This window comes from Melitaea cinxia, chromosome 24 (assembly GCF_905220565.1).
Source record: "Melitaea cinxia chromosome 24, ilMelCinx1.1, whole genome shotgun sequence".
Classification (NCBI taxonomy): domain Eukaryota; kingdom Metazoa; phylum Arthropoda; class Insecta; order Lepidoptera; family Nymphalidae; genus Melitaea; species Melitaea cinxia.
In genome coordinates this window covers 7,656,033-7,683,973 of record NC_059417.1, presented here as the reverse complement: position 1 = coordinate 7,683,973, position 27,941 = coordinate 7,656,033, and the positions used below count along the sequence as shown (strand labels likewise).

The window sequence follows — 27,941 nt, the reverse complement described above, 5'->3', positions numbered from 1 at the left end:
ATTTCAGTTTTGAGTAGGTGGTATTTGCTTAATTTTTCAATTTCTTTAGCTCCGATGTTATAATCTGACGGTACAGTTACATCTATTAGGTAAGTTTTGTTGTTATCTTTGTTTGTATAAATTAAATCCGGTCTATTGTGCGTTATGGTGACATCAGTTTGAACAGGGATTTCCCACATAATTTTGGCCGAGTTATTTTCTTTTACTTGTGGTTGAGTCAGTGTTTCCTTCCACCATAAGTGAGAAACTTCCATTTTATGGTGTCGAGCCAAGCACCAGCAGATGTACTGGACAAGGTTATTATGTCGTTTAACATAATAGGTCCCTGCCAGTTTTTCACAACCAGATATTATGTGCTGAGTGGTCTCATCTTTGCTTGCACACAGCCGACACTTGCCGTCTATTGGCTCCTTAAGTATGTCACGTTGGTGTTGTCGTGTCATAATTGCTTGGTCCTGTATTGCAAATATTGAGGATTCGATGCTTGGAGATATCTGATGTTTCTTAATCCATTTAAATGACAGTTCCTTGTCTATGTTACCCTGATCTAAGACTTTTTTGGGAAATTGACCATGTAGCTGTTTATTTCTCCATATTTCGTTGTGCCTATTTACTTCGGATTTCCTAATTTCTTCATCTGTTAGTGCATTTCCTTGAGGTAGATGTAGTTCTCTTTCTATTTCTTGTGCTTCCTTTATTATTGAATATCTATCCCTACTTGTATCATGCTGTACTATTGCTTTGATTAGGTGATCGCTTTCTGCTTTTAGATATTGCTTGTATTTAACAATTTGTGTTTTATACATGTATTCCACATTTAGTAATCCTCTTCCTCCCTGATTTATTGGTAAGTATAGTCTTTCTACTTCTGCTTTCTGTTGTTGTGCTTTTTTAATCGCTAGTAGTTTTCTAGTCTTAATATCTATTTTCTTTAGGTCACTGTTTTTATAGTTAATTATTATTATTATTATTATTATTATTATTGTTATTATTATTGTTCTTATTATTAAAATTACATTTAAAAAATAAAAGCAGTATTACTCAGATGCTCAATTATTCATATGAGGATAGTAATAATATTTTTTTTAACACTGATCTACCCTAGAGAAAATTTTGAAAAAAATATATTTTATAGAGCGTAGTAAGGGCTATTTATAAAAAAAATTCGTGATAGTGTCTCTTAAAATACGTGAGATTTAAAATTTTAAAATTTTGAATTTGTGATATTCCGATATATCAATTGCTACGAAGACTTCAAAAGTACCTTATTTAATGCTTCTTTAGTGTATCTAGCGATTGGTAGAAAAATTACAAATAAATATTATATTGCAAGAGAAAAAAAAAATTTTTTTCAAAATTTGAAAAAAAATTTTTTTTGAAAAACTAGCGCGTTCAGAGGTGTGGTAACCTAGGGAAATGTTCCTCTTAACACGGTGATTTCGTCATCAAAATTTTGACACAAATTCCCCCAGGGGCATCTGACCCGTGCTTTACTGCTACACTCTTTCATCAATTAATTTTTATTTATATAAAATCAAAATCAAAAACAGCTTTATTCAAATAGGCTCCAAGAGCACTTTCGAATCGTCATTTTACAAATTAAAAATTTAAAAATAAATTATTATTTTTGTAAAAGTGAAGCTATCACCATGTAGATTCTGCAGAGAAGAATCGGCAAAAAACTCCGCAGTTACTCTTTTGAAAAATAATATTGTACAAACTGTGTTTTAGTACAAAGAATCATCTCCTATTATATAAATAAAAATGAGGAATTCTTTTACATATGTAATATCATCATTTCAATACGAACAATATAAGATTTTATGTTAGATGTATAGTATTTAGCATTGGAGCAGCGTGATGGATTCAGCTCTGATCCTTCTCTGACATGAGGAAACAGGCCTATGCCCGCTGTGGGATATTACAGGCCTTTTCAAAATTTTATTATACTCTCGTTGACAGGATCTACATTCTTGAGTAATTACGTTGTTTACTTTAAAAATACTTTTAGTGTTTCTTTAGTTTTTAATATTTGTCACTATACATTAGTGTAGTGGTGCGAGTAGGCGCCTAAATACCGGCGGTTGGTGGGTTCGATTCCCGCTCGGGATGTATATTTGTATTTGTAAAAATTTTTTTTTCCGATTTGTATTATTGTCTTAAGTACTGTGTTAAGCTCTTGATTCCGGTTGTTATCATAAATACCTAATCGTTACTCATAGCAAGGATATATATCCGCCAACCCGCAGTGGAGCAGCGTGGTCGATATAGGCATATATAAAAAAGTAGCTACCTATGTGTTAGAAGAATTTCAAAACTGTCAAAAACAAAACAATGTACCTACGCAATAGCAAGGTAGATCACAGGGTAATGTTCTAAAAATTATACAGAAATAGCACAACTGATAAAACTTAAAGCAGAATTTAAAAAATATAATAATTAATAATATTATTTAGATTCGTATGCATACAAAATATTCGAATTATTACACGAAGACACATCAGTTTCACATTATCTTATTTTAATGAAATATCACCTATAATTGTAATCTGCATTAGCAGTTATCTTATATCCTCTATTAAGACGTTCAAACACAGTACTTAAATATCGACATTAACGGGCACAGTACTGGTTTGTAGCTGTTGCGCTAGCGGTTGCGGGTTCGAACCCTGCACATGACAAACATTTGTATTGGCCATACAGATGTTTGCCGTGGTCTGGGTATTTGTGCAGTCCTTGTGGGTCTCCCCACCGTGCCTCGGAGAGTACGTTAAGCCGTCGGTCCCGGTTGTTATCATGTACACCTGATAGCGATAGTTACTCATTGTAGGGAATATATCCGCCAACCCGCATTGGAGCAGCGTAGTGGATGATGGCTATGTCCAACAGTGGAATATTACAGGCTGAAGCGAAATATCGTTTATTACGATTTAATCTCTAAATAAATGGAGTTCGGTATGTAATAAAAAAATGAATTACAATAAAATAAGCTAGTTTATCAATGAAAATTATACCCACTCGTTACACAAATAAAATAATCAATATAAAACAATCCAGCTATATACTATATACTACACAAGTTTTCACTGTAATATCATATTACATTTGTAGTTTCACAAAAAATAAAATTGCTAATCAAACGCACTACAATTAATATAGGTTTCTATAAACTCTCATTTGCATAAAACCAACTATTTACTGAGGAAGGTTTTAGGCTACATAAACGTAACTCCTAATGTCTATTTTATCTGTATCACAAATCAGTAGTGGTTAAAACGCTAGACAGTCAATAAATAGTATTGTCGCATTCCGAATTTTTCGTATAGTTCAAATTATCGATATCAAAATTTATATTAGGTACTCATCCAAGTCACGAGTCACCTCCGTCTCGACCTCTGACCTCAGTATAAAATCACGACTGTGAAATGTTCCACAATTGACGCGAGATCGCCAGAGGACGCGGGGACGATTGATAACTATCATGAATGAAATACGTTAGTACACATCGACACTTAGAAGTAATTTTTTTATACTACAGATAAGCTTACGGTTCGTCCGAGTGTTAGCGAATAGAGCCTATAGACGCCTGCAACACGTCGGAAGCGCGTCGTCCTAGCTCTGATCCTCCCCAGGAGCTCTGGCTACATTACTTAGTATGTGAACACAACACTGTTTAAAATCATTAGGCTGTAATACAACGCCTAACGCCATATAGTTTTAGGTCGTCTCAGTTTATAAGGTACTAGCTGTCCACTTTGGATGCAGTTTTCAATTGTGATTCTGGAGGTCTTAAGGATCTGTTAAAGGTTTAACCTCGTTGACGTCTAGGAGTGGAGTTATTACTCTATAAACAATCATATGTAATGACATCATCTTGTGATTAAGATAAACTTCGCATTGTCCAATAATACAAATAAATATGTACCTCAAAGTACATTTTCGAAGTACCTGGAGTGTTTGTAATTGTTTTATTTGTTTTGTTAACAGTTTTGTAAATACAGTTTACGTAAACGTGCATAGTTGTGTCAGGTAATAATTTACTGCGACTTTATGTTAAATTATAGCTTGTTATTCACCGCGGTTTCACAATAAATAATAGTGTGTTAATCCTTTAAGTTTGTGATTTTTTATAGTTTTACTTTGTCTATAGTTTAGTAAAACTATTATCTCCCAGATACGACTGGTTTGAGCCACCGTATAGTTTTAGTCCACTGTTATATCAGAGCTACGTTTATAGATGTTAAGGCGTGATGTTATACAGCCTATAACCTAAAAAAAATAACTCGCAAAATTAAAGAATTGTGAACGTTTTGTATTATTAATAAAAATTTAACTTACATTTTATGGTCATTAAGTTTATAGCTTGTACCCGTAATACAGAATAGCAATAATATATATGTGACATTTTGCTGTCACTTTTTGCACAGGCGAATAATATTTGAAGTAAGTCTAGTTTTTTTTTTGACAATTATTAAACTTTTGTAACTATTTCTATGAGAAAAAAATATAGAAATTGAACTTACCAAATTCCAGTTTCTAAAACTAGGTCGATGGTCTCGGGCAGCTCTAATCTGAAACCTAGAAAATAAAATATATATAAATATATATTAAAACTTTTTCATTTAAAATTAATAACGTTCAGTTCTGAAGTCACTTTATAGTTATTGCAACTATTTTATACCATTTATCACATTTATTGATACATCTAATCACACATCCGTTTTTTTTTACATATTGTTGCATTTTTACTTATGTTATTAAATGTTTTTGGAAGTTATGTTACATTGTGACGGACTATACTGATAGTTTTAAGTCCGGTGACAAAATGCATCCTCTCTTCGTTGTTGTTTAACATATCTCCTGAAATAGATTTGTTGCAACATGCTATCTAAATAATATATATGTATCATTATAGTGTTGTCATCAGGCGATTCATAACATCTAAAATTAGGAATTAAATTTGTCGTTTCATCAAATTAAATATTGTGAATTTATATAACAACTGGTGACCTCTGTCGGTCCATATTTTTTTACACGATTAGTAATCACCAACAAATCATATTCTAAAACCTTCTCTGAAACACGCTGCATCTTATGGTATAAGTATTATTCCAATCGGTTCAGTAGTTTTCGCAGTGACAAAAAACAGGCTCCCTATTTATTGGCATAGATTTTATTGAAAATAAAAGTAGATGTAAATAAACAGGAATATTACGTCAAAACAAAAACATAATTATATAATGATATTCATATATAATTGTTGATCGTAGCTATATTTTGATATTATTCATTAAAATTCAAAATTTTAAGACTAATTTACGTTAATTTTAAGTTGTTTTTCCTTATTTTTTGCAACGAACAAAGAGGTCACAACTAATTAAGTATACTATTTTTGCACACATTCTAATTTTTTATATCTAAAATTGTCAAAACTTAACTTAGTAATGTAAGCATAATTTTTTAATATTGCTACAAATGGAGCACGGGTTTTTCCAGTTATTCTCAGCATTATTAACTAAGTTATTTTATATTAGCTAAGCTCACCATTTTAATAACAATTGAGTATTCATTGTTTTATTTTTTAAGTAAATTTAATTTTTAAGTATATTAGTCATTGTAACATAATTTGCGTTTAACATTCTAATACAAAAAAAAAAGTTATAAAGGACTACTTGGGTCGGCGAAATTGGTACCGCCATCTTATTTTTTTTGTTTGATTATATTTTTAATTTTTTGTCTATACAATCTTCTGTACTTTCTTGTACCTTGTCTTGACAATAACGAAAACAAAAAAAAAACTATTCAATTTGGTGCTGTGCTGTCGTTCGGAAGTTATGCGCGTAGATACACGCATTCGATGATATATGTATATACCTTCTGTTTCATACGCATTACGAAACCGAAATTTTTTAAAACAGTAATAACGCATATAATTTCGACTTACCATCAGCAATTATCCTCTGTATGATGCTGGCCATGTCTTTTACTTCCGCTGCGTAGAAGTTCTCGCCTGCATACGGAGTTATACCTAAATCTGTGCACGATAAGGGTCATATTTCTTTTCAAATCATTGTAGGATCGTACGATTGTAATTAATTTATGAAAGTATGATTTGGACGGTTTAATTTATAACAGGCTTATGATTTGATGTATTAGATTTTTGAAGGTAATTCTAATTTAGTAGGTACTTAAGTAGTAAATGGTGCCGTGTATTTTTTATTATTTAAACTTATATACAAATGTATACTTGTGTTTGTTTGTATGTTGTGTTCTTAGGCGAGCAGGTAAATCAGGTATTGATCGTTAGGCAATAGAGACATTCCGGTAGTAGTTAGTAGGCAGGCATTATTGATCACAGCCCACTCACTTATAGGGTGATCATCGCTAAACAATGGTTACCATACAAAACTTACATCTATAGCTCACAAGGTAATGACCCATAGCAAACAAGGCTAACTAACCTATCATCAGTTCATCAATACCACGGGTAAAACCGGGGACTACATCTTGTATATATAAAAAGAGACTGTAAAACCGGTAAAAACAATCAAGATCAATATAATCCTAATATTGATGTACTTAATCGGCTTTAATACTAAGCTTAAATAGTAACGATGTACAATATGCATTCAAAATAAGTTATTTTGAAACTTTAAAAGTAATTGTCGATAAGGCTACACTCGCGAATATCTATTTTGTTAAGTATATTCTTTACATAAATATACATACATTATGTGTTTGTTTCAATATATTTTTATTTATTATCTAAGGTTAAAATTATTTGTGATTTTTTGTGTTTTTAATCCAAGTATTCCAAAGTGTTATGTACACTTGTAAGTGACATGCATATTATTAGACAAATTATTATTATATAATGTTTAATTTTAAATTTTTTATATTTATATTGAAAGTATGCTTTTTAAATAAATAAATAAATAAAAAGGTTACCGTCATAATAATGAAATCAAATATCTAGGAGACTAAACTCAACTTGAGTGAAAATAAAAAGAAAAGAATTTTCTAGAAACTTTGACAGTTAATATTTAATAATCGCGTCAATAAATGGAACTTGGTAAAACCACAGTGCCATTTTACAAAGTAATTTGGCGTGGGAAGATATTTACGGGTAATAACCAAAAAAAAAAAAAAAAATTTCCAAGATTCATTCTGTGCATTCGTAAACTCTTACGTTTCATTTACTTATACATAAATAAAATAAATATAATTATTTGTAATTTAGTATTAATAACACTGGACTACTGGTACTAAAAGAAGGTCGTACTACTGTAGTTTTAATAGTACTTTTATACTGCTTTTATTTATATTTACAGCGTAAAAAATTTATTACATTATCTTGAGATTTATAACGACATAAAGGTACGTGATAAAATTTAATCGTTTGCTTCTGTTCTGTTACGCAAAAAATCCTTCTGCCTTTCAGCGTTTTTTATAAGGCAAGCCATAAAACAGCGATATCACTACTAATAGGTTAGGACTCTGGTTACGGCAGCAAAAAGTATAGCCAGCCTCTCTCTTCCCGTGGGTGTCGTAAGAGGTGACTAAGGGATAACGGTTTCACTACCACCTTGGAACTTAAAAAGCCGACCGATGGCGGGATATCCAACCAACTGCTGGATTTGAAATATACAGGCCGAAGACGGACAGAAGCGTCTTCGGTGCGACAAAGCCAGCCAGCCCTGCGATCACCAACCCAGCGTGGTGACTATGGGCAAAACACATGAGTTTACGTCATTTTTGGCGCGAACTTTCGGAGGCCTATGTCAGCAGTGGACTGCGATAGGCTGAAGTGATGAATGATAGGACAAAAATTAATCAAAAAAAAATAAAAAAATTAATCAAACTGACATAAATCAAAATACACAGTAAAACAAACTTGTGTAATTATAAAAACTTTTTGTAAGGTTTTAAAAACATTACATGAGTCCACAGACATAAGAGTATGAAAAAAAAAAAAAACAAACGACTTATGATCTAAAAAAAATCATTATGATTCAAACACAGATGTATGAACATTAACTTATCAAATGATAATATCGTAATTTTTGTTTGAATATTAATTAAATCTTTGAAATTCGTCCTTGTTTTTTGGTTTGTTTATTTTTTATATGGCACTCTATGATATCATGGCATGGCGCTATAAAACTACGTAAATAAACAGTAAACTTTGCTTTACGTTGTAGTAAGTACGTTGAAAGCGTTTTTGTACGTGAAAAAATATATTAATGTGAATATTGTGGTCTTTTTTTGTTGTTTGTTTTCGTGTATATTTAATGAGTTCAAGTTAGTAAAAACTTTAGAGAAGGCTAATTATTTACAGTAGCAGAGAAGTATGTATCTATTTATTTGTATTGATAATTAAATAGTGAGGTCTAATTCTGTAAATTAAACCTATTTTTTTTAAATTCTTTTGAGAGATGTTCTATATTCGATTCTAAGCATATACTATATTTTTTTTATCATCACGTCGAAATTACTAATTTAATTTCAATGATACTAAGTTTGATTTTAACCTGTCCTATAAGCTAGATATTTTTATATCGATATTCAGTACGGTTTCCACGTAGTAATACTACTAGCATAATTAAAATAATATAAGGTTTGATAGTCTATATTTTATAACTAGACGTTACAAGAATGATTGCGGTTATACCAGGTCAAGTAACAACATGTTCGTGTGCAAATCCTTACTGCGATTATCACTAAAACTCACGTGACCACGACGTCTACAACGTTGACGACATATCGGGAGATACAACTAGGTCGGCAAACAAGCGTACGGTTCACCTGATGTTAAGGTTATAGACGCTTCCAACACCAGAAACATCGCAAGCGCGTTGCTGACCGTACTCCCGACTATCAATAGGAGCTCTGGTAACCTTACTCACCACAGGAACACAAGACTGCTTTAAAACATTATTTAGCTGTGATCTTCTATAAGATCTAGGTACTTTTTAGTCGGACTGCTGGAGATTTCGAGCAGGCTTCCTGCTGTGCTCTACCACCTGTTATTTCTTGTAAAGGATACAGTTAACCATGTCGCCGACGGAGGCGGGGTGGTCGGGCGGCGGGGGCGCGGGCTGGGCGCGCGTCACGGCCCGCAGGGTGTACGCGCGCACGTACTCCTTGCGGAGGTCGTGGAACCGCGCGTAGTACGTGGGCAGGGACAGCTCCTTGCTGCAAGCTTCGGGGTGCAGGCATTGTCTGGAATATAATTGTAGCCTATAGCAGTTATTCTGAGACTAATATACACAATAATTATGATGATGATGTTGATGATGAAATGTATCTATCCAGCCAGTCTTCTGCAAATGATTCATTGATCGATTCAGCCTGTTACACCCTGTTGCTGGGCACAGGCATCTTTCTCCGTGTAGGAGAAGGATTTCACTTTGCAGGGTGCTAATAACAACAATAATAATACTATATTCCTTATCATATACTTAAATATCTGGGCTGTCTGGAAGAAAAGCCATAAGTCCGCCCATTGTACTTCACTGTCTGTAACTATCTTTAGGCTTTGTTTGTAATATATTTGTGGTGTACAATAAAGTATAAAATAAATAATTAAAAACGAATAAGAACATTTACAAAGGCGATCTTTTCGCTGATGAGCGATTTCTAAGATAACCATTTCGCTTAATACGAGGACATAGGAGCAGTCATATCGAAATATGATGTCATTAAACAATTTATATGATATTGACTTATCGGGAGAATTAAGTACTCATACTCAGTTAGAAAATTTTTAATGAAAATCGATCAGATCAATTTATTTAATTTTTCTGTTTATCTACATAGGTAAATCCCGCGACAAGCTTTTATATCATGTAAATTGAGTAATGACTTCATATGTTGATACTAAAAGTTTTAAAGGAAAAGTTTATTCTATAAATGTTAGCGTATTTATATAAAAGCTTATTTATGTGGACAGATGGGTTCGTCAGTCGTTTCGTTGTCAGCCGGTCAGTTGTTTTTGACTGGACAGGTCTGTCTGGTATTTCATTTGATCCCCATATTGTAAGAAAGCATAAAAAACTTAATCCGCCATCCTAACACGTCCGCCATATTGGATTTAGTGTAACGACACTTTTTTCGAGTTATTTCTTAGCAAGCCCTTTCATTTGATACACATATTATAGGAAACTATTCATAAACGGGATATTTACCATGTTTATTCCCGGTAAATATCCCGTTTATGAATAGTTTTAGTAATAGAAGTAGCCATGTTAACCTAAAATCTTCTATATAGGAAAGCATATAAAACTTGATTATTGGGTATAATGGTTTTCAATTGTGTCAGTGGAGCACGGTAGATTCCGCCAATGTCATGTAGAGTGGAGAATACACGAAGGAGACTGGTCGGTGCGATTGAGATAAGTCTCAAAAATTTTTTGAAAACAGGCAACATTTTTATGTTTTTTTTTTTTTTTTTTTTAATTAGTTCGCCTTCTTTCCAGTCCAGCATATTGGATTTATAATAAGATAATTAAAGATATAAATATGCTTCAAAATTGAGTTGCAGGATTCCACCCTAAGAACCCCGAAGATGGGGCAAATCTTTGTAATAAAAAATTAATAAATTTATAGTTATGTTAACTGATCAACATGAGATTTGCAAAAAGGATTCCATATAATGGACCAGTATTCCAAAACAGATCTTACAAGAGTTATAAAGGGAAAAAAAAGAGTACCTATGCTTTAGACCACATGACTGAAGTAAAACTTACAAAACGTATTGTTTTCTAATGTTTACACGAATTTTACTCATTTATTGAAACAACTTTTTATCGGATTTTATCGCGGTTTATTATTAACTTTTGATTCCCGACGTTTCGGATACTTTACAGTCCTCCCGTGACCATGGTTGCTGTAAAGTATCCAAAACGTCGGGAATCAAAAGTTAATAATAAACCGCGATAAAATCCGAAAAAAAAGTTGTTTCATTAATTACCAAACGTAACTCACTCTCTTACTATCTTCACTAACTTATATCAACTTCCGTTTGCCTCTCCCGATCACACTTTTCGTAACGCGCTCGTCACGCATTCATCAGCTTACTCCAAATCACGCGTACGTAAAGAAGTTTTACTTCAATAATTGTGCTGACATTGTTAAAGTCTCTTCCCATTCTTAACACAAAGCCAAGCATTCGGAATGATTTGACAGTGATAAAGTTGCTATATGACTTAAAAATTAACTTGTCGGCGACGTAAAAATAATTCATTCATTAGGATTTAATGGGCTCCAATAGAGCTTAAATAGCACGAATGATTTCGCCAATTTGACATTGATGAGAAGATAATTACAACCACAATAGACTTGAAAAATATATGTAAAATAGATTACAGCATCGCTTATTGCCAATAATACAAATTAAAAAGCGAGGGTATTTGAATTCTTCTTTTTTATATTAGCTTAATGTTCAATAAGGTAGACTACAAAATACGACACATAGCAGTTACTATAATGGTCAAAACATGAGTTTTTACTGTTTTTCAAATTAAAAGAAACTTAACTAATTTGTTATTACTTCATACGTTGTTATATGGAGGATGTTTAAAATAAAAATTAGTAAAACAAAATTATAATTTAGTGCTGAATTATTTCACAAACAAAAAGTACAATTTTTATTTTTGGGGTCCGGCAAAAAATGGACATGTTTATAAATATCACTTGATATTACGAAAAAATTAAGTACAAAAACTAACTGTTTTTTTTTTTGTTTAATTTTAATTTCCAGCACCCATTGTTGTCTGCGTCTAGATTTTACTGGGCTCATAATTCTTATCCGACTTCCAAAAGAGGAGGTAGTTCTCAACTCGATTGTATTTTTTTAAATTAACTTTAGACTGGGTGGAAAGTGGATCGAAAGGTGAAAAAATGACACACACCACCTTTCGATTAAAAGAAAATTTGTCGAAATCGCATACATAAAAATAAAAAAAAAATACAGTCGAATTGAAAACCTCCTCCTTTTTTGGAAGTCGGTTAAAAATAGCGCGAATTCATTTGCGTAATGACGCTTTTTTTAACCGACTTCCAAAAAAGGAGGAGGTTCTCAATTCGACTGTATTTTTTTTTAATGTATGTTAATATCAGAACTTTTGACCGGGTGGACCGATTTCGACAATTTTTTCTTTAACCGAAAGGTGATCCGTGTCAATTGGTCCCATTTAAATTTATTTGAGATCTAACAACTACTTTTCGAGTTATATCTAATAATGCGTTTTTACTTGACGCTTTTTTCGTCGACCTACGTTGTATTATACCGCATAACTTTCTACTGGATATACCGATTTTGATAATTATTTTTTGTTGGAAAGGAGATATCCCTAGTTTGGTACCATGATAAGGAAACCAGGATCTGATGATAGGATCCCAGAGAAATCGAGGGAAACTCTCGAAAATCCGCAATAACTTTTTCTAGGTGTACCGATTTTGATAAATTTTATAGTTTATCGAAAGCTAATGTTTATCATGTGGTCACATTGAAATTTTATCGAGATCTGATAACTACTTTTTGAGTAATCTTTGATAACGCGTAGTCACTTGACTATTTATGTCGATCTACGCTGTATTATTCGTCGATGTAATTGAAGTCGGTTTTTTTTTCGTTTGCGAGGAAACACAATTATTTATTTACAAGTACTAACTGTTATCAGTTATATGATAGCACTCGCCAATGGACAAAATATCTAAGTGGCGTACAAAGTTGTTTCGTATTTCATTTTCTCTTCAAGAACTTATTCTAATTATTGATTGAGTTGATGTTGTCCTAGAAAGTCCTGCTGAAATAATCTTTGTATTTTCTGAAACATTTCAATTTTCTGAGTGATTATCATAACTTTTCGTTTCATAAGAATTACATTTTACAAAGTATAATAAAACTTAAAAAAATTAATATAGAAGTTATTTTTATGTTACTAATATATGTAAGTGGTCGTAAGGCAAGTTCAAATTCACTAGTTGAAGTAAATCCTTCTTAAAATTGAATTGGTCAAGAGGCGTGACTAAGCTGAGTGACAGCGATGGGTCCACTATCTTCCTAACGCAAATATTCTATTGTAAACCCTTATTTATATCTCAAGGAAATTTTGAAAGTAGCAGTTTACCTTATAACTACAAATTTGAGTCTCGTTAAGTTTGATCAATGTTTTTCAATTACAAACACGTTTAATATAATCGAACTTCACTATTACGAAATGATACACACATTTATCACTGTAATCGTTTAGTCGATCTCATTACACATAATCTTTTTGTGTCAAAATATTAGTAACTGGGTAAAGTATTACAAACCGATTGTGTATCATTAACTGCAGTTGCGTAATTTTAAATAGCGATGATGGTCACAGTTATTACGACTCTTTCTGAATAATCTTTGTGAAATCAACTATTTCGTACATCATATTGTGGTTAAGCCAAGCTGGATGTTACTAATGTGTACGGCTACTTGGTTAATGGCGTGCTAGTCTCACAAGATACGCAAGAAGCAGCGATATTTTCTTTAGTTGCGTTTTGTACTAGGCAGTTACAAACTAGAATCTTGTATTTCACATCTTGGCTGGCATTTTTCATTTTTACTTTAACCAGCCAAGCATTTGCGTTTTCTCTGTTACTAGGAGTTCTGATTACTAAAATGGATCTGCAATGAACCATTAAAATGTAGCACTTTATAACAATTTATAATCTAAAAAAGAATTCTTGCGTCTTTCTCCTTGTGACCTTTATCGTTCATATCTCACACCTTAACTATATTAACTATGGTTATAATTAATCTTCTTCTTCAGATAGTAATTCTAGATAACTGTTTAGTTATTATGTAATCCATATATGACGAAAACTTAGATTTCTACTATCTGACTTCTTTTAAAAAGAATAAATAAAAATGTGTACGTTAATGTTAATCTTATTTTCTTTATTCTTACATCTGTACTGTTAATAGGATCAAAGAAACCTCTCGTTCGACATATTTAAAAGTTTTGTACGAGAAAAATATCGATAGAATCTCATATATCGCGGTTGTAAACAACACCAAACATTCGTAAACACTGACGCCGGATGTCAGGTTAGATTTGTATCTACATTCTATATAAAAGATCCGAAAGGTCGATCGTTTGTCTGTCTGTATCTAAATTTTATACAATTTAAATTTTTTTGAACTTTCAAGAATAGTTATAGGATTTTTTTTTTTTTTTGTGATAAACGAAAGATTAAAGGTTAGGTTGCATTAGTTATAATTATGCATGCAATACATAAATGCGAGGAATGTAAAAATTTTAAGCAAGCATATTGACACTTGAATAGTATTAATATGTTTAGTAGTTTGAAATAATAATATTATTTTTATATTCTCCCAAAAAGAGTTGACTAACGACTTTTACACAATTTTCACCTATACGCATTATTTAATATTTGCTATACAGTAGCGTAGCTTGTCTAAGACGAGTATCTTAATTTGTTAGAGAACACAACTGAAGATATAAGGATAACGATTTTTTAAATTTTTTGAATTTGAGATTGTGAATGGGTTTCATGGTTTTTTTTTTTCTTATTCATGTTGAGGGCCGCTATAGACTAGGGATCCCGTTTCATTAATATAGCTGATACGATCTCCGAATATATCAATAAATTTAGAAAAAGATAAAACTAAAAAGTTAAAACTAACTTAAGACAAGTAATCGTAGATATTCGCTGTATATAATGTGTAAAAATATTTGTAAATAAGCTTCTTCGTATAAAACGAAGTGTTTACAATATTCTGCAACGATATAGCATTCGGAATGTTATTCGAATCGTGCGTCAATTGTAAAAACGTCAAATTTTTTTCCACGCGTCGGACGAGTTCCGCTAAACGTAAAAAACATTGGAATCAATATATTTAATATTTATATGATCCTTTTTTTATTTAGTATCGACGAGGATAGAATTCAAAATGGAACTAATTGTGGACTTTGGTACAGAACTTTTATTTTTATTAACAATTGTGGCTTAAAGTGATTATTATGTTTCAATAAATGTCATCTCTTGTAGTATTTTTTTTCTATTTGTTCCTTCTATGTGCCTAAATCAATTTCGGGTACATAAATGTATAATAAATTAAGATTTAGTAAGTTATTAAAGGTCTGTGTTACCCAACGGTATCTAATGGACAAAAGCTTATGACATTTTTTTTTTCCAAAATCTAACAGGTATTTTTATTCGCATCCTGAACATCCAAAAGTTGTAAATTCATTAGTTTAGGGAAAAAGTGGGCGTAGGTAAAACTACCTTACGTAGGTAAATCTAAGGACCAATTTTACCACTTGCTTTAAGTCCTATCAGTAACTTTTATGTGCACGATAAACATTATCAGCAATCGATGAAACTGACCGTAATACAAATAGAGAGAAATATAATCGGTGATAGTTTTTTGTTTATAATCTCAACACAATAATACCATCACTACGACAAATTGATTGTATTAACATACAAAGATTTTTATGGACTTTTAACTGTAATTAATTAACGGGCGTCGGTTGCTACGGTAACCAGCTCAATGCTTGAGTAATAGGTTACAGTAGACAGTTAAATATATTCTTTCAAAAAATTAAAAATAGGCTGAAGACAAATACAAACATTATATAAGAATCATGTCACAAATGGTCACGAACCCGCCTGCTCAACGTAGTGACTATGGTCAAAACATATGAGTTCACGCTATTTTTGGCATGAACTTGTGGAGGCCTATGTCCAGCAGTGAATTGTGATAGGCTGAAATGATGATGATGATAATGATAGAAAAATCATTTAATGTATTAAATTACATATAATTTATAGGCATTAATAATACCTCAGTTAAAGCAACTTCACCGAGTGCGATTAAATGGTAAAAAATGATATTATGCTAATACACTCACCTGAGCGGTGGCTGTCCGTCTGTGACGAGTCTGAACAGGGGGGAGTGGGGGTCCACTTGCAGCGAGCGCACGAACTCGTCGAACTGTAACGATACACGAGAGTTAGATATTTTAAACTAACAATCGGACCCGACTGTAGTCGGGCACATTGTCATTTTTTTTATACATTTATACGACTAGGTTCGCAAACAAGCGTACGGACCACCTAATTAATGGTAAGCGGTTACCCGCCTGTAAACACCAGAAGCATCGCAAGCGCGTTGGCAAGCCTAACTCTCACCCTTCTCCCCGGGAGCTCTGGCCACCTTACTCATAATAAGAACATAGCACTACACTTGAGAGCATTACTTAGCTGTGATCTTCTGTAAGGTTAAGGTAATTCCCCAGTTGGGCTGCTCAGGATTTTGAGTAGGATCATGCTGTGCCCTTCCTCAATAAATATACGTATATACATACAATATAGAATATATAAATTGACGCTTGCTATTTGTGTTGGTAAAATAAATGCTGGTAACTATACCCATATACAACTACAGCTACAAGCGCTGTAAAGCGTTGCTCTCAGCGACTCTCCAGCGTTACTCTCAGTATCACTGCCGTTTCGTTGTTTCATACGATTACCATATATTTACCCATATATTTTCATACCGCGTGCCTTATATAGCTTCGATCTTAAAGAGTTAACTCCAATTTAAAACACGATTATTATGAATAAAGAAATGACGGTACGAAGTTCGCCGGAACAGTCCGATATCTCACAGTATGAGTAATGGTGTAATAATGACGTAAGTAAGCATAGACAAAGCAGATTTGCCCATAGCCTCGTACTCAAGGAGGTCCCGCGTGAGGCCCTCTGACGTGCTTACTTGAGGTCACATGTTTTGAACTACGGTTAAGCAATATTTAAAAAAAAATCCCTGCTGACAGACCCTATGGTGAGTCTTTTTATACTAAATAGTCAACCTAAATCTTAAATAAGTAAGTATTGTCTTCCAAATTTAATATCTGTATTTCTAGTAATATGAAATATTTAGCCATACAAGCATTCAAAATTTTGCAAAGTTTTTTCTCGTGATAGGCATTATAACATTTCAAATTTTTTTTTAAATGAAACAACTTTTTCGGATTTTATCGCGGTTTATTAACTTTTTAGATTCCCGACGTTTCGGTCGGTGACCACGGTTGCTGTAAAATATCGTCCATTACTATATAAGTAAAAAAAATGTAAAATAACATATTACAACAAAATATTACATGCATATAATTATGTGAGAAATTTTCTATTAGACTTCCAGACAATACGTGAAGTTATCATCATCATCATTTCAGCCTATCACAGTCCACTGCTGGACATAGGCCTCCACAAGTTTACGCCAAAAATAACGTGAACTCATGTGTTTTACCCATAGTCACCACGCTAGGCAGGCGGGTTGGTGACCGCAGTACTGGCTTTGTCGCACCGAAGACGCTGCTGCCCGTCTTCGGCCTGTGTATTTCAAAGCCAGCAGTTGGATGGTTATCCCGCCATCGGACCGCTTCTTAAGTTCCAAGGTGGTTGTGGAACCTTGTTATCCCTTAGTCGCCTCTTACGACACCCACGGGAAGAGAGGGGGTGGCTAAATTCTTTAGTGCCGTAGCCACACAGCACATACGTGAAGTTATGCTCTTGTACATTTCGACAATTTATTTTTATTTGTATAGATTATACATTGTATGCTATTATTAAGCATACGTATATTTTAAGAGTACAAAACAAATTAGTACAGTAACAATTCCCCTCGTTACTCTGTTCGCTCGTATCTCGGTTCCTAACGGCACGTCAACACACGTGTTATAGGGCGACCGAGGGCATTGCTTTGAGTGAACATTTGTGTTACAATGCGTACTGTAAAGTCAAGTGCTCACTTTGTGAGAGACGCGCTGTTCATGTATCGCGGGCATAGCTCGGTTAAGCATCAGTAAAAATTGCGTAAACTTTAGAATTAGAATCAAAATAAAAAAAAAACTTTATTTAAATAGGCTTCATATGCACCTTAGAATCGTCATTTTACAAATGATAAAAATAATAATTAAAAAAAAAAAAAAAAACAAAAAACCCGCCTGCGTGAAGAACAACTAATAGAAAATCAACTGAAAAAGCTGGAACAAGATAAAAATTCAATATGCACACAAAGTCAGCGAAATAAATAGAAACAATATCAAACATTTTGTGCTTACATTTAAAATATACTAATACGGTAGTCCTTCGAAACTTTATGCAACGTCGTACATAACATGCAGTCGGAGACATGCACAAAGAGAGAATGATTTGACTTATCCTTCAATTTCATGCCTTTTTAGTCAGACATATTACGTAATCGGTTCAATTCATTAAAACAGTTTACATCATGTGGTTGATTAAGTAATTTTTTAGGGTCAAGAGAACTGATAGCAAGCCCGGAGAAAGATCTCACTCTGCTCAAAGCAACGTAAGCCTGACCTTTAGCAAATAGGTGACTGCTTAAGTCAACAACTACTAGTTTTAATATAATGAAATTATTATTAAAATTATTTGTTTGTATTTGGTATTATGTATTTGTTATTGATTTTATTAATGTAATTGTAAATTGGTGTGACATTTATTAATTTTTATTTGTAATTTTAATTGTATGTTTTTTTAACCATTGTATTTTATTAGAAAGGCTACACCCCGAAGTTGATCGTCGCCTAGGAGGCGAGTTTGGCATGGCATAGGCGTGGGAAAGAGCAAAGTCCACATTTTTTAAACTTTAATATTGTATTTATTTATTAGTATTACGGTAATAATAATCATGATATATCTTTTTAAAATCCTTGTATTGTGCCCTTCAATTTGATACCCATATTGTAGTATTCGAGAAAAAATTTTTTTTTCATTAACTACAATGGCTTCGCGCAGCCGCCATGTTTGATTTTTTTTTAATGTCACCTATCTAAGAACACTTGGGCAGCTAAGACGAACCTAACGATACCTCAATTATGTAAATCCGTTCAGTGGTTCTGGAGATATGAGGTAGTAAAGAATATTACATACAAACATACATACATACAAGATACGCGCGAAAAACATAACCCTTCCTTGGCAGTCGGGTAATTATAAATTGTGATTAATAGAGAAGCTACCACCATAATTGGTATAATAAATAAATAAATATATTGTTCATTATTAATTAAAACTACACATCTGAACATTTAAGGTTTCTTTAACTCTAATTGCCTTTAAACATTTTTAAGCAGAGTACGTGAAGTCTGCAGTACCACGAAACGGGTATCTAAGTTGGAAGTCCGTATATGATTTTATAAGACCCTATACTCATATGGATGGCAAATAAACATTTCGATATGAAAACAAATTGAGTTTCTTGAGTATTTTTATTTTATTTTAAAACGACTAACGTTAACAGGTGATACGAAACGCAAGTAAAAACGCGAGTCGCATCTAGTTTCTTTATAGAGACGCTGTTTGTAATAAACTCAACATCGTAATAAACTGGATTAGTAAAATATTCGATTTTGTTTTTAGGCCATTATGAAGTTAATATTATGCAATTCTAATTCTTAATAAAAGCGACGGATTTTCCTCGTGGTTTAAACCAGATTTATTCTACAGATATGTATGAGATTGATCGACGTTTACAATCATAACTCATATTAGTGGTAGAGTGATGTAATATCGCTTATAAAATTCGTCAATAAATGGATTTTTTAACCGACTTCCAAAAAAGGAGGAGGTTATCAATTCGACTGTATTTTTTTTTAATGTATGTTATAACGTAAAAATATGGGTTATATAAATGAACTATTTTGACATACACAAAACATATACATAAATGTAATTTCAACAAATGTATACATACATAAATATGATACAAAATACACCTAAACTGAGCGTGGGAATCGAACACATAACCCGAACGGAAGGGACACTGTCTAAGGGTCAGTCAAAACTTTGTATGCTAAGGTTTTTTTATATGACTAGGGTAGCAAACAGGCGTATGACCCACCTGATGGTAAGCAGATACCGTAGTCTATAGACGTCTGCATCACTAGAAGCATAGTAAGAGCGTTGCCGAACCTACCCCCGACACTGGAGTTCTGGCTACCTTACTACAGGAAAACATCACTACTTAGGAACAGTTACATTTAGCTATGATTTTGAGGGTAAGGAACTTCCCCAGTCGGACTGCTCCAGACTTTAAGAAAGATATTTCCAGGTGTGCTGTACCTCAAAAATTATAGTTACACTTACATATTATGAAGTTAACTTATAAAACCAACAGTTTGAGATAAATCATACAAATATTATGCAAAGGGAAAATCTTATCATTGGTTCGGCTCTAAATTAATACCTGCCCACTTACCTTTGGCGCGGCTCTTTCATATTATAATTTATACTTTTCGAATTACTATGGAAATATTGCGTTCGAAAGTTCAATTGACTGAATAATATATAAATATGCGTTCTTTTACGTTTATTGTTGATTTAAAATATACGATACGGAAAAAAAATTGGATCGCTTAGATATTCGTCTGTCGTATTTTAGTATAGCCCCTTATAATTTGATCCACGTGAACCTCAGATATTACGATTCATTGTAATTATTTGTATTAAAAAAAGGCTTGAAAAGGAGGCTTTATCCACATGTATTTTTAAAAATAAATAACGCACTTGACAGTACCTATTGACGCGCACACTCAGCCACTGTATCTAAATACACATACACAGCAACCAAGGTGACTTGAAACATTGTATACCTAGTATTAGGCTAATGAACTCAGTAGGTATACTTTAGAATATTTATTACAAAAATCAACACCATACTTAATTTGTTATTATATAATTTTAATCGTTAGATTTTTAGGGTCCTAGTATAATTTATCTTCCACATAAGTGGCACATAGGGTATCAGAAACTATCAGCAGAACGTAAAAAAGTCACTAAGCACCTTTTTACTTTAAATCTATATCTCTTCTGCCTATCTTATAATCTACTGCTAGACCTAGACCTCCAGTTACTAACGAACTAAATCTCATGGTTGAACTTGATGGTGAAACGGAAATAAGCAGTTTTTATTTAACTGATATCATTATTTACCAGATAAGTATCAGACACTTACAAGAAACCGTCAAAACTGTGTTACATTTTAGTAGGGCACAGTAGACATATCCTGCTTAAAATCTGGAACAAAACGACTGTAGAAGTACCTAGAATTTACAAAAGGTCACAGCTAAACAACACTGCTTTCAATAGTGCTGTGTTCCTGTGGTTAGAAGGTAGAGAGCTCCGGGGGTAGGGTCGGCAACACGGTTGCGATGCTTCTAGTGTTTCTGGCGTCTATAAACTACAGTAATCGCTTACTATCGGGTGAGACGTACGCTTGTTTGCCGACCTAGTGACATAAAAAATATATACAAAAATAATAATTAATAATTACAGATCACGATAAATATAATCGTTATTTAAGAAAATAGATTAAATATCGAAGTTTAAGTAGAATATTAAAATATAAGCTGTAGGTAATTATTATATTTTCACTCGTTCTCATTGCGGTCTGCGGTTAAGGTTCAACGGAGATTGGAATCTTTTATGCATTTATTATTTTACTAGTCATTAATACTAGAGTAGTGATTAATGCTTATTAAACAGAAATACGATATACATATATTGAATTTATATTCCGATTTAGGATTAACTATAATAATTAAGTAAATAAGGCATACATGTACTTTGTACAATGACTATGAATGATACTTTGAACACTGACGAGTCAGGAGTTATTTAGTCTACCCGAATGGAGGAATTTTTATTTTTTGTTTATGATACAAAAGCTTGTCTTAAGATATGTCATACTGACATTGACACACATAAAACTTGAAAATTGAAGTAGAACTTGATATTGTATTGTACAGACAAACAAACTTTTCAACTTTATACGATGAGTATATATTAAACAAAGAACAGCCGACCTTCCCGCAGTCTATCGAGCTTACAATAACCGCTTTATTTTTAACAAGCCTTTGTATTTTAATTATCTTATCATTATCTCAGGTAATGTAATTAATATTTATTTTATAAAGGCTTTATTTAACTCCCAAGTTCAAGGTTAAGAATATCCTTCATAATTAATATTTAATTACAAGTAAAACTAAAGAAAATGAAATTTATATTTTTTATTGATATTTAGCACTAGCGACCCGCCCCGGCTTCGCACGGATGCAATGCTGATACTGAATATACTACAGAATATCTTTATTAATAGTGAGCAGCTAAGCATGGTTTTAACATAATACAGAACGCGTTGAAGAAATAAAGGTTTACTGCTCGTTCCCCGTAGGTGTGATAATATGTAGCCTATGTGTCGACCCGACTTCTTAATAATATTCGTGTCAAATTTGAAGTAAATCCAAGCAGTACTTTTTGAGTTTATCCCGGACATACAGACAAACAGACAAAAATTCTAAAAACTATATTTTTGGCTTTGGTATCGATTTTAGATCACATCCCAAGTATTCTTTTAAAAAAATATTCAATGTACAGTTTTGACTTTCCTACCATTTTATTATATGTATAGATATGTCCTAGATAGTACGATTACAGAAGTATTCTTTATATAATCAACTAGAGGTGCCACGCGCTTTCACCAATGTTAATTTAAAAAAAGAGATACTAAAATACTATACTTAGCTACAGACCACAGAAATACTTATAGCCTTAGCCTTCCTCTATAAATAGGCTATCTAACACTGAAAGAATTTTTCAAATCGGATAGAAACAAACTCTTCAGCTTTATAATATTAGTATAGATTTTATTATAGGTGTTAAAATGCTTTACCTGGTGCTGGTCATTCCGAACAAATTTAAGATTTAAAGTTTCATGGATACAGCATTTTTTAAAAATTACTTAAAATCAGATAATAATATGTTTCCTAAAACAAACACACAGGAACCAAATCGTCCCATAACTTATGGTCGTAAGTAAATAATTAAAGATCGTTTTCAGATAACCTTGAAATCTTCAGACTTCGTCTAAATGACATATAATTTCGGAAACCTTGAAGTTTCGACGATAATTTAACAAATTAGGTACCACATTAATATTTCTTATTTTCAATGTCGTCAGTACGTAGTATTTACGTATTGTAATGTTAACGGAGATCAACTATGACTTTGATTTTTAATACTCAATTTAAGTTGAAATCAGAAGTTAATTTTCAGTAGTCATGTCATTAAATTCTCGAAATAAAATTTATCTGACGCTAAGGATAATCAATATTGTTGATTGGTAATTTCAGATGATACATACTCTTTTCATGTCAACTCTGATCTGTTTGGTTTTAAATGTATTATATTTGAATTACTTTAAATTTGGAATGTTATTTTATTTGTTTAGATTGAATTGTGTCATATTTTATAATTCCTTGAAAATCGCTTTATGAAGTAACATGTCTGTTATCATACATATCAAACATATCAGTTATCTGACATAACTTTTGTATATTTATTTATTTATAATAATTGCGTTTAGTCAAAAAATAAAATAAAATAAATAGTTTATTAATCAGTCTTTAAGTGTCCTTTTGGTTTGAAAGTGATTCCATTAGCCACATCTACCATTCAAGATATATAAATAAAAATAAACCGAGAACTGGGTTAACAGATTCGACAAATTTTGCCGTCTTATATTAATTAAACAAGCGACCCACCCCGGCTACGCACGGTTGTAAAAACTATCAGTGTGCCTCTACTATATTATGCATGTGTTATACATATCAACCTTCTTCTGGAATAACTCTATTTTCTAAAGAAAACCGCATCAAAATCTGTTGCGTAGGTTTAAAGATCTAAGCATACAGACAACGGGAAGCGACTTTTTTTATACTATGTAATGATTATTAAAAAATATTTAGAAATTAAGGCTATTTTAAAATTTAGCTTATTACCACCAAGTTTTCTTTCAAATGTAATCCCACCAGTAGAATTTTGGATAATTGTGTTAGCTCGCTAACGAAAAAAAAAAACCGATTTCAATTACATCGACCAGTATACAACGGAGGTAGACGAAAAAATTAGTTAAGTAAATACGCGTTATTAGAAATAACTCATAATGTGCTAGTCAGATCTCGATCAAATGGGACTACATGACAAACACCAGCGGTATAATCGGCGGTATAAGCGGTTAAATCGGTACACACAGTAAAAAGTTATGACGTATAATACAACGTAGATCGACGAAAAAATGGTCAAGTAAATACGTAAAGTACTCGTCAGATGTCGATTAAATTATCTACAATTTTATAATTTATTAAAAACCAGTCGTATTGAGTCCCTCCTCCTTTTCATTCGTGCACTTGAATTGTTTTGAAAATTACTTATTTTATTTAATAATCATTTATTTTCATTATTTCTGTACATATTTTTTTCTTAAAGGTTTTTATTTAAGTTGTCGATTGTTTGAATATAAAATGGATAATAAAATAAAATTATACAATTTAAATATTTTTTGTAAGAAAAAAAAAATATTATGTATATTATTACTGTTTGTTGTATTGTACTTGTTGTTGTTGTTTTTTTTTAGTAAAAAATATTGCTTTTTTAATGTTAAAAAATATAACAAATGCTTGTCACACATTTAAAATAAATTTTAACAACAAAATATCTATCAATATATAGGTAGGTGTACATGCCTGTTCCTCGGGTGAGCCACTCAATGTCTTTGTTTTTAAGTAACAGCCGGCTGATATAATTAGGTACTTTTCTACGTACGTATTTATCTTAACTTTATAATAAACTAGCTTTTAGCCGTGATTTCAATCACAATAAAAAAAATTAATAAAAAATATACTATGTTACTTATTCTAATACCTCCCCAAGAATATGTCTACAAAGTTTCATGATGATCGGTTAAGTAATTTTCACGTGAAGATTAGCAACAAACAAACTTACATTCACATTTATAATATTACTAGCTGTGCCCGCGACTTCTTCTGCGTGGAATTTAACAAAAACGTTATTGTTCAGTTTGCAAAGCTATAATATAAATAAATTTAGAAAATAAAAGTAGCCTAAGTTACTCCTTACTACATCAGCTATCTGACAGTGAATGTCCCGTCACAACCGGTCCAGCCGTTTCAATTAGCCGGAACAAACAGACAGACATACTAAAATTGTAAAAAATGTTATTTTGGTATACTATGTACCAGCCATATTCATTGAGTAATAAGCGCTTATTTTAATATTACAAACCGACACTCCAATTTTATTTATTTGTATAGATGTATTGATTATGGATGTATAAAATATAAATATATTTTGTAGAAATCAAAATTACGTTACCCGGGACGCGAATCAAACCCACAGCGGGCTAATCATATATTGTAGGTCAGGTTAATTTCAGAGCAACTCGGTTTTCATACAATATATTTAATTCACTGCAAAACAAGAAGTAAAGAATATTTGCATATTCTTTATTACCAACGTTAAATTTTGGTTGCTAATTCAAATGACAAACTATTTTCAATAGATTAAATTTCATCTAACTGTACAACAAATATGACTCTAGTGTATGTGTTCTCGAGACTGCACAGTTGATATAATTGAAATCTAAAATTACTTAATTTCTCTGTAAGAGCACTTAAAAAGTGAAACTATCCGAGAAGATACTGCAAAGAAGAATCGGGAATAAAATCCGCACTTTCTCTTGTAAAGAACTGTATTTAATTATAAATTTAGTCATATCTTAGTTAGAGCGCCACTAAATCCACACATCTTAACCATAAATATTAATAAACGGATAACTGAAGAAATAAATAAGTAATTTATTTGCACAGGAAGAAAAAAAGTTCAAAACTAAAATAACAACATAATTTTGACATGTCCAATGGAAAAGGCGAAGCAAGTGCCCTCACTTACCTACCCTTAGTTACATATTATTACGAAATAAATCAGGAGGCATATATACCAAGCAATATGTTATTTATGAATGTATGGTCTGAGTTGTGCTCGTTATTTATGATTTGTGAGTTCAATAGGTATAAGTAGGGATATGTGAACATTATGCATCACTATCACGATTCAGCCTGTAACATCCCACTGCTGGGTATAGGCCTCTCATAAAAGTTTATATGAAACTCAAAATAAAATCAATCATCAAAATATTCAGTAAGGCTTCAATAGCACTTTTGAGCCGTGATTTTCCAAAATAATTTTTTGTTTAAATTAATTAATTATAGTTAAAAGTAAAGTTACCACCGATAGGTAATGTAGATTCTGCAGAGAAGAATCGGCAAGAAATTCCGTAGTTACTCTTTGATAATAAACTAGTACTAACTTATATATCTACTAATGTAACTATACTAACTAATTTAGCAAGCATCAAATCTAAATTATAATCAGTACTAACTAATATAACAAAAGTTTCAAGTCCGATCGTGAAAAATTTACTCCACGTCCAGCAATATAATAATTATAAGGCAACATCAGCACTCTTCCATAAACGGTAATCGTATATTTATACCCATACGGTTTACCAAATGCTCTCGATCGGGCATCGAACCAACGGTTACGCAAGCCCGTAACTGGTTCCCGGGATGCGAACCTTGCCTGCCACCTGTCCGAGGAATTTTAGATCACCGTCTCACCGTAACCTTCCAGCTATAATATACGGAGCTATAATGTCATTTCATATTTTTCGATTTTCATTAAAAATATGTATTGTACACTTGTTGTTGTACGTGACGTACGTGCAACTTTTAGTAAAGCTTCTTTACGCACATTTGACTTGAAGAGTGAGCTCGTTTATTTTTACTCCACTATTATTGACCGTAGTATGGTGTAATATAATATAACCTACAGCCTCCATTGATAAGTAGGCTATCCAGCACTTTAAGATTTTTTTTCAATTCGAACTGTTCGTTTTTAGGTGTGCTAAACAAATTCTTCAGCTTTATAAATAATAATAAAAGAACTGAAGATTAGATTCATGTGTTGATTTTGCATGTCTACTAGTAAATAAAATAAAATAATGAATAATTTTATTTATAATTGAATAAATTCTGTATTATTTGTAATTAATTATGTAAATAAGATAATATTATATATTTTTTTGTACTATTTTTCCTATACATCTAAAGAGTACAATAGAAATGTATTCCTGTGTATAATATATCTAAATCACGCATTGTTTGCTCTTGGAATAATTTAATTTTATAATCAGTGTTGTAACTGAAGAGTTGTGATATTAAAAAAAAACTTTTTACGACGCAGTTACATTGTACTTTATTTGTTTAATCACGTTTTGTTGCGCAAAACATATTATAAATACAGAATATTGAACTGTTCAAAAGGTGGGTTTGATGCTAAAAGCATTCTCTACCAACCAACTTGAAGGTACTTTAAATCTATTTGTAATTTTACTTGCTAACTTATTTTGACATTAAACTCATACGAATACAGTCGAAATACTATCTATAGTAAACAAAGTAGAATAATTATTAAAGCTGTTCTTAGCGCAAACACGGTTTCGAAGTTTAAGTAAACAGAACTATTATTACCCTAAAAACTTAAAAGCTGAATTAAAAAAACGAAGCGAGGAAGGTGTAGGTACTTCTTTTTTCTCTCTAGTTGTTTCCTCTTTTAACATTTTTAGTTACTTCACCATTCCCTTTTCTCAATAAGTTTGCAATAAGTTTTCTAGAGAGCTATAATAAATTACAGCCTGTCACAAAAATATATTTATTTTAAAGCATCGCGTAGTATAGCTTCCTGTCACGAACACCCCTATATAGGTAACAGTTTCTGCGTTTACCTTAATAGCACTTACTGTGTGTATAGCGGATACAACTAATTTTAGTCTCGTAGTCAACGCGTCAATTGGCTATAGCTGCGTTTATTTGTAACTCGCTAACTTGTTAGTGTGTTGAACGTAGGGTTTTGTATGACTTTAAACAGCTTGAAAGGGCTTCCAATTAATTAATACTTGCGAGTTATCCGAACGTAGAACCGAT

General features: G+C 32.2%; 1 protein-coding gene across 1 annotated transcript in view; it reads right to left on the bottom strand.

Moving 5' to 3' along the window:
* The window catches only part of LOC123665717 (RNA-binding protein fusilli), a 126,730-nt gene that overhangs the window by 23,884 nt on the left and 74,905 nt on the right, over window positions 1-27,941 (bottom strand). Inside the window, exons 3-6 of the mRNA XM_045599978.1 lie at window positions 15,921-16,003; window positions 9,047-9,222; window positions 5,945-6,034; window positions 4,524-4,578 (exon numbers count right to left, since the gene is read on the bottom strand). Coding sequence (XP_045455934.1) covers window positions 4,524-4,578; window positions 5,945-6,034; window positions 9,047-9,222; window positions 15,921-16,003 — 404 coding nt within the window. The remainder of the gene's footprint in view (window positions 1-4,523; window positions 4,579-5,944; window positions 6,035-9,046; window positions 9,223-15,920; window positions 16,004-27,941) is intronic.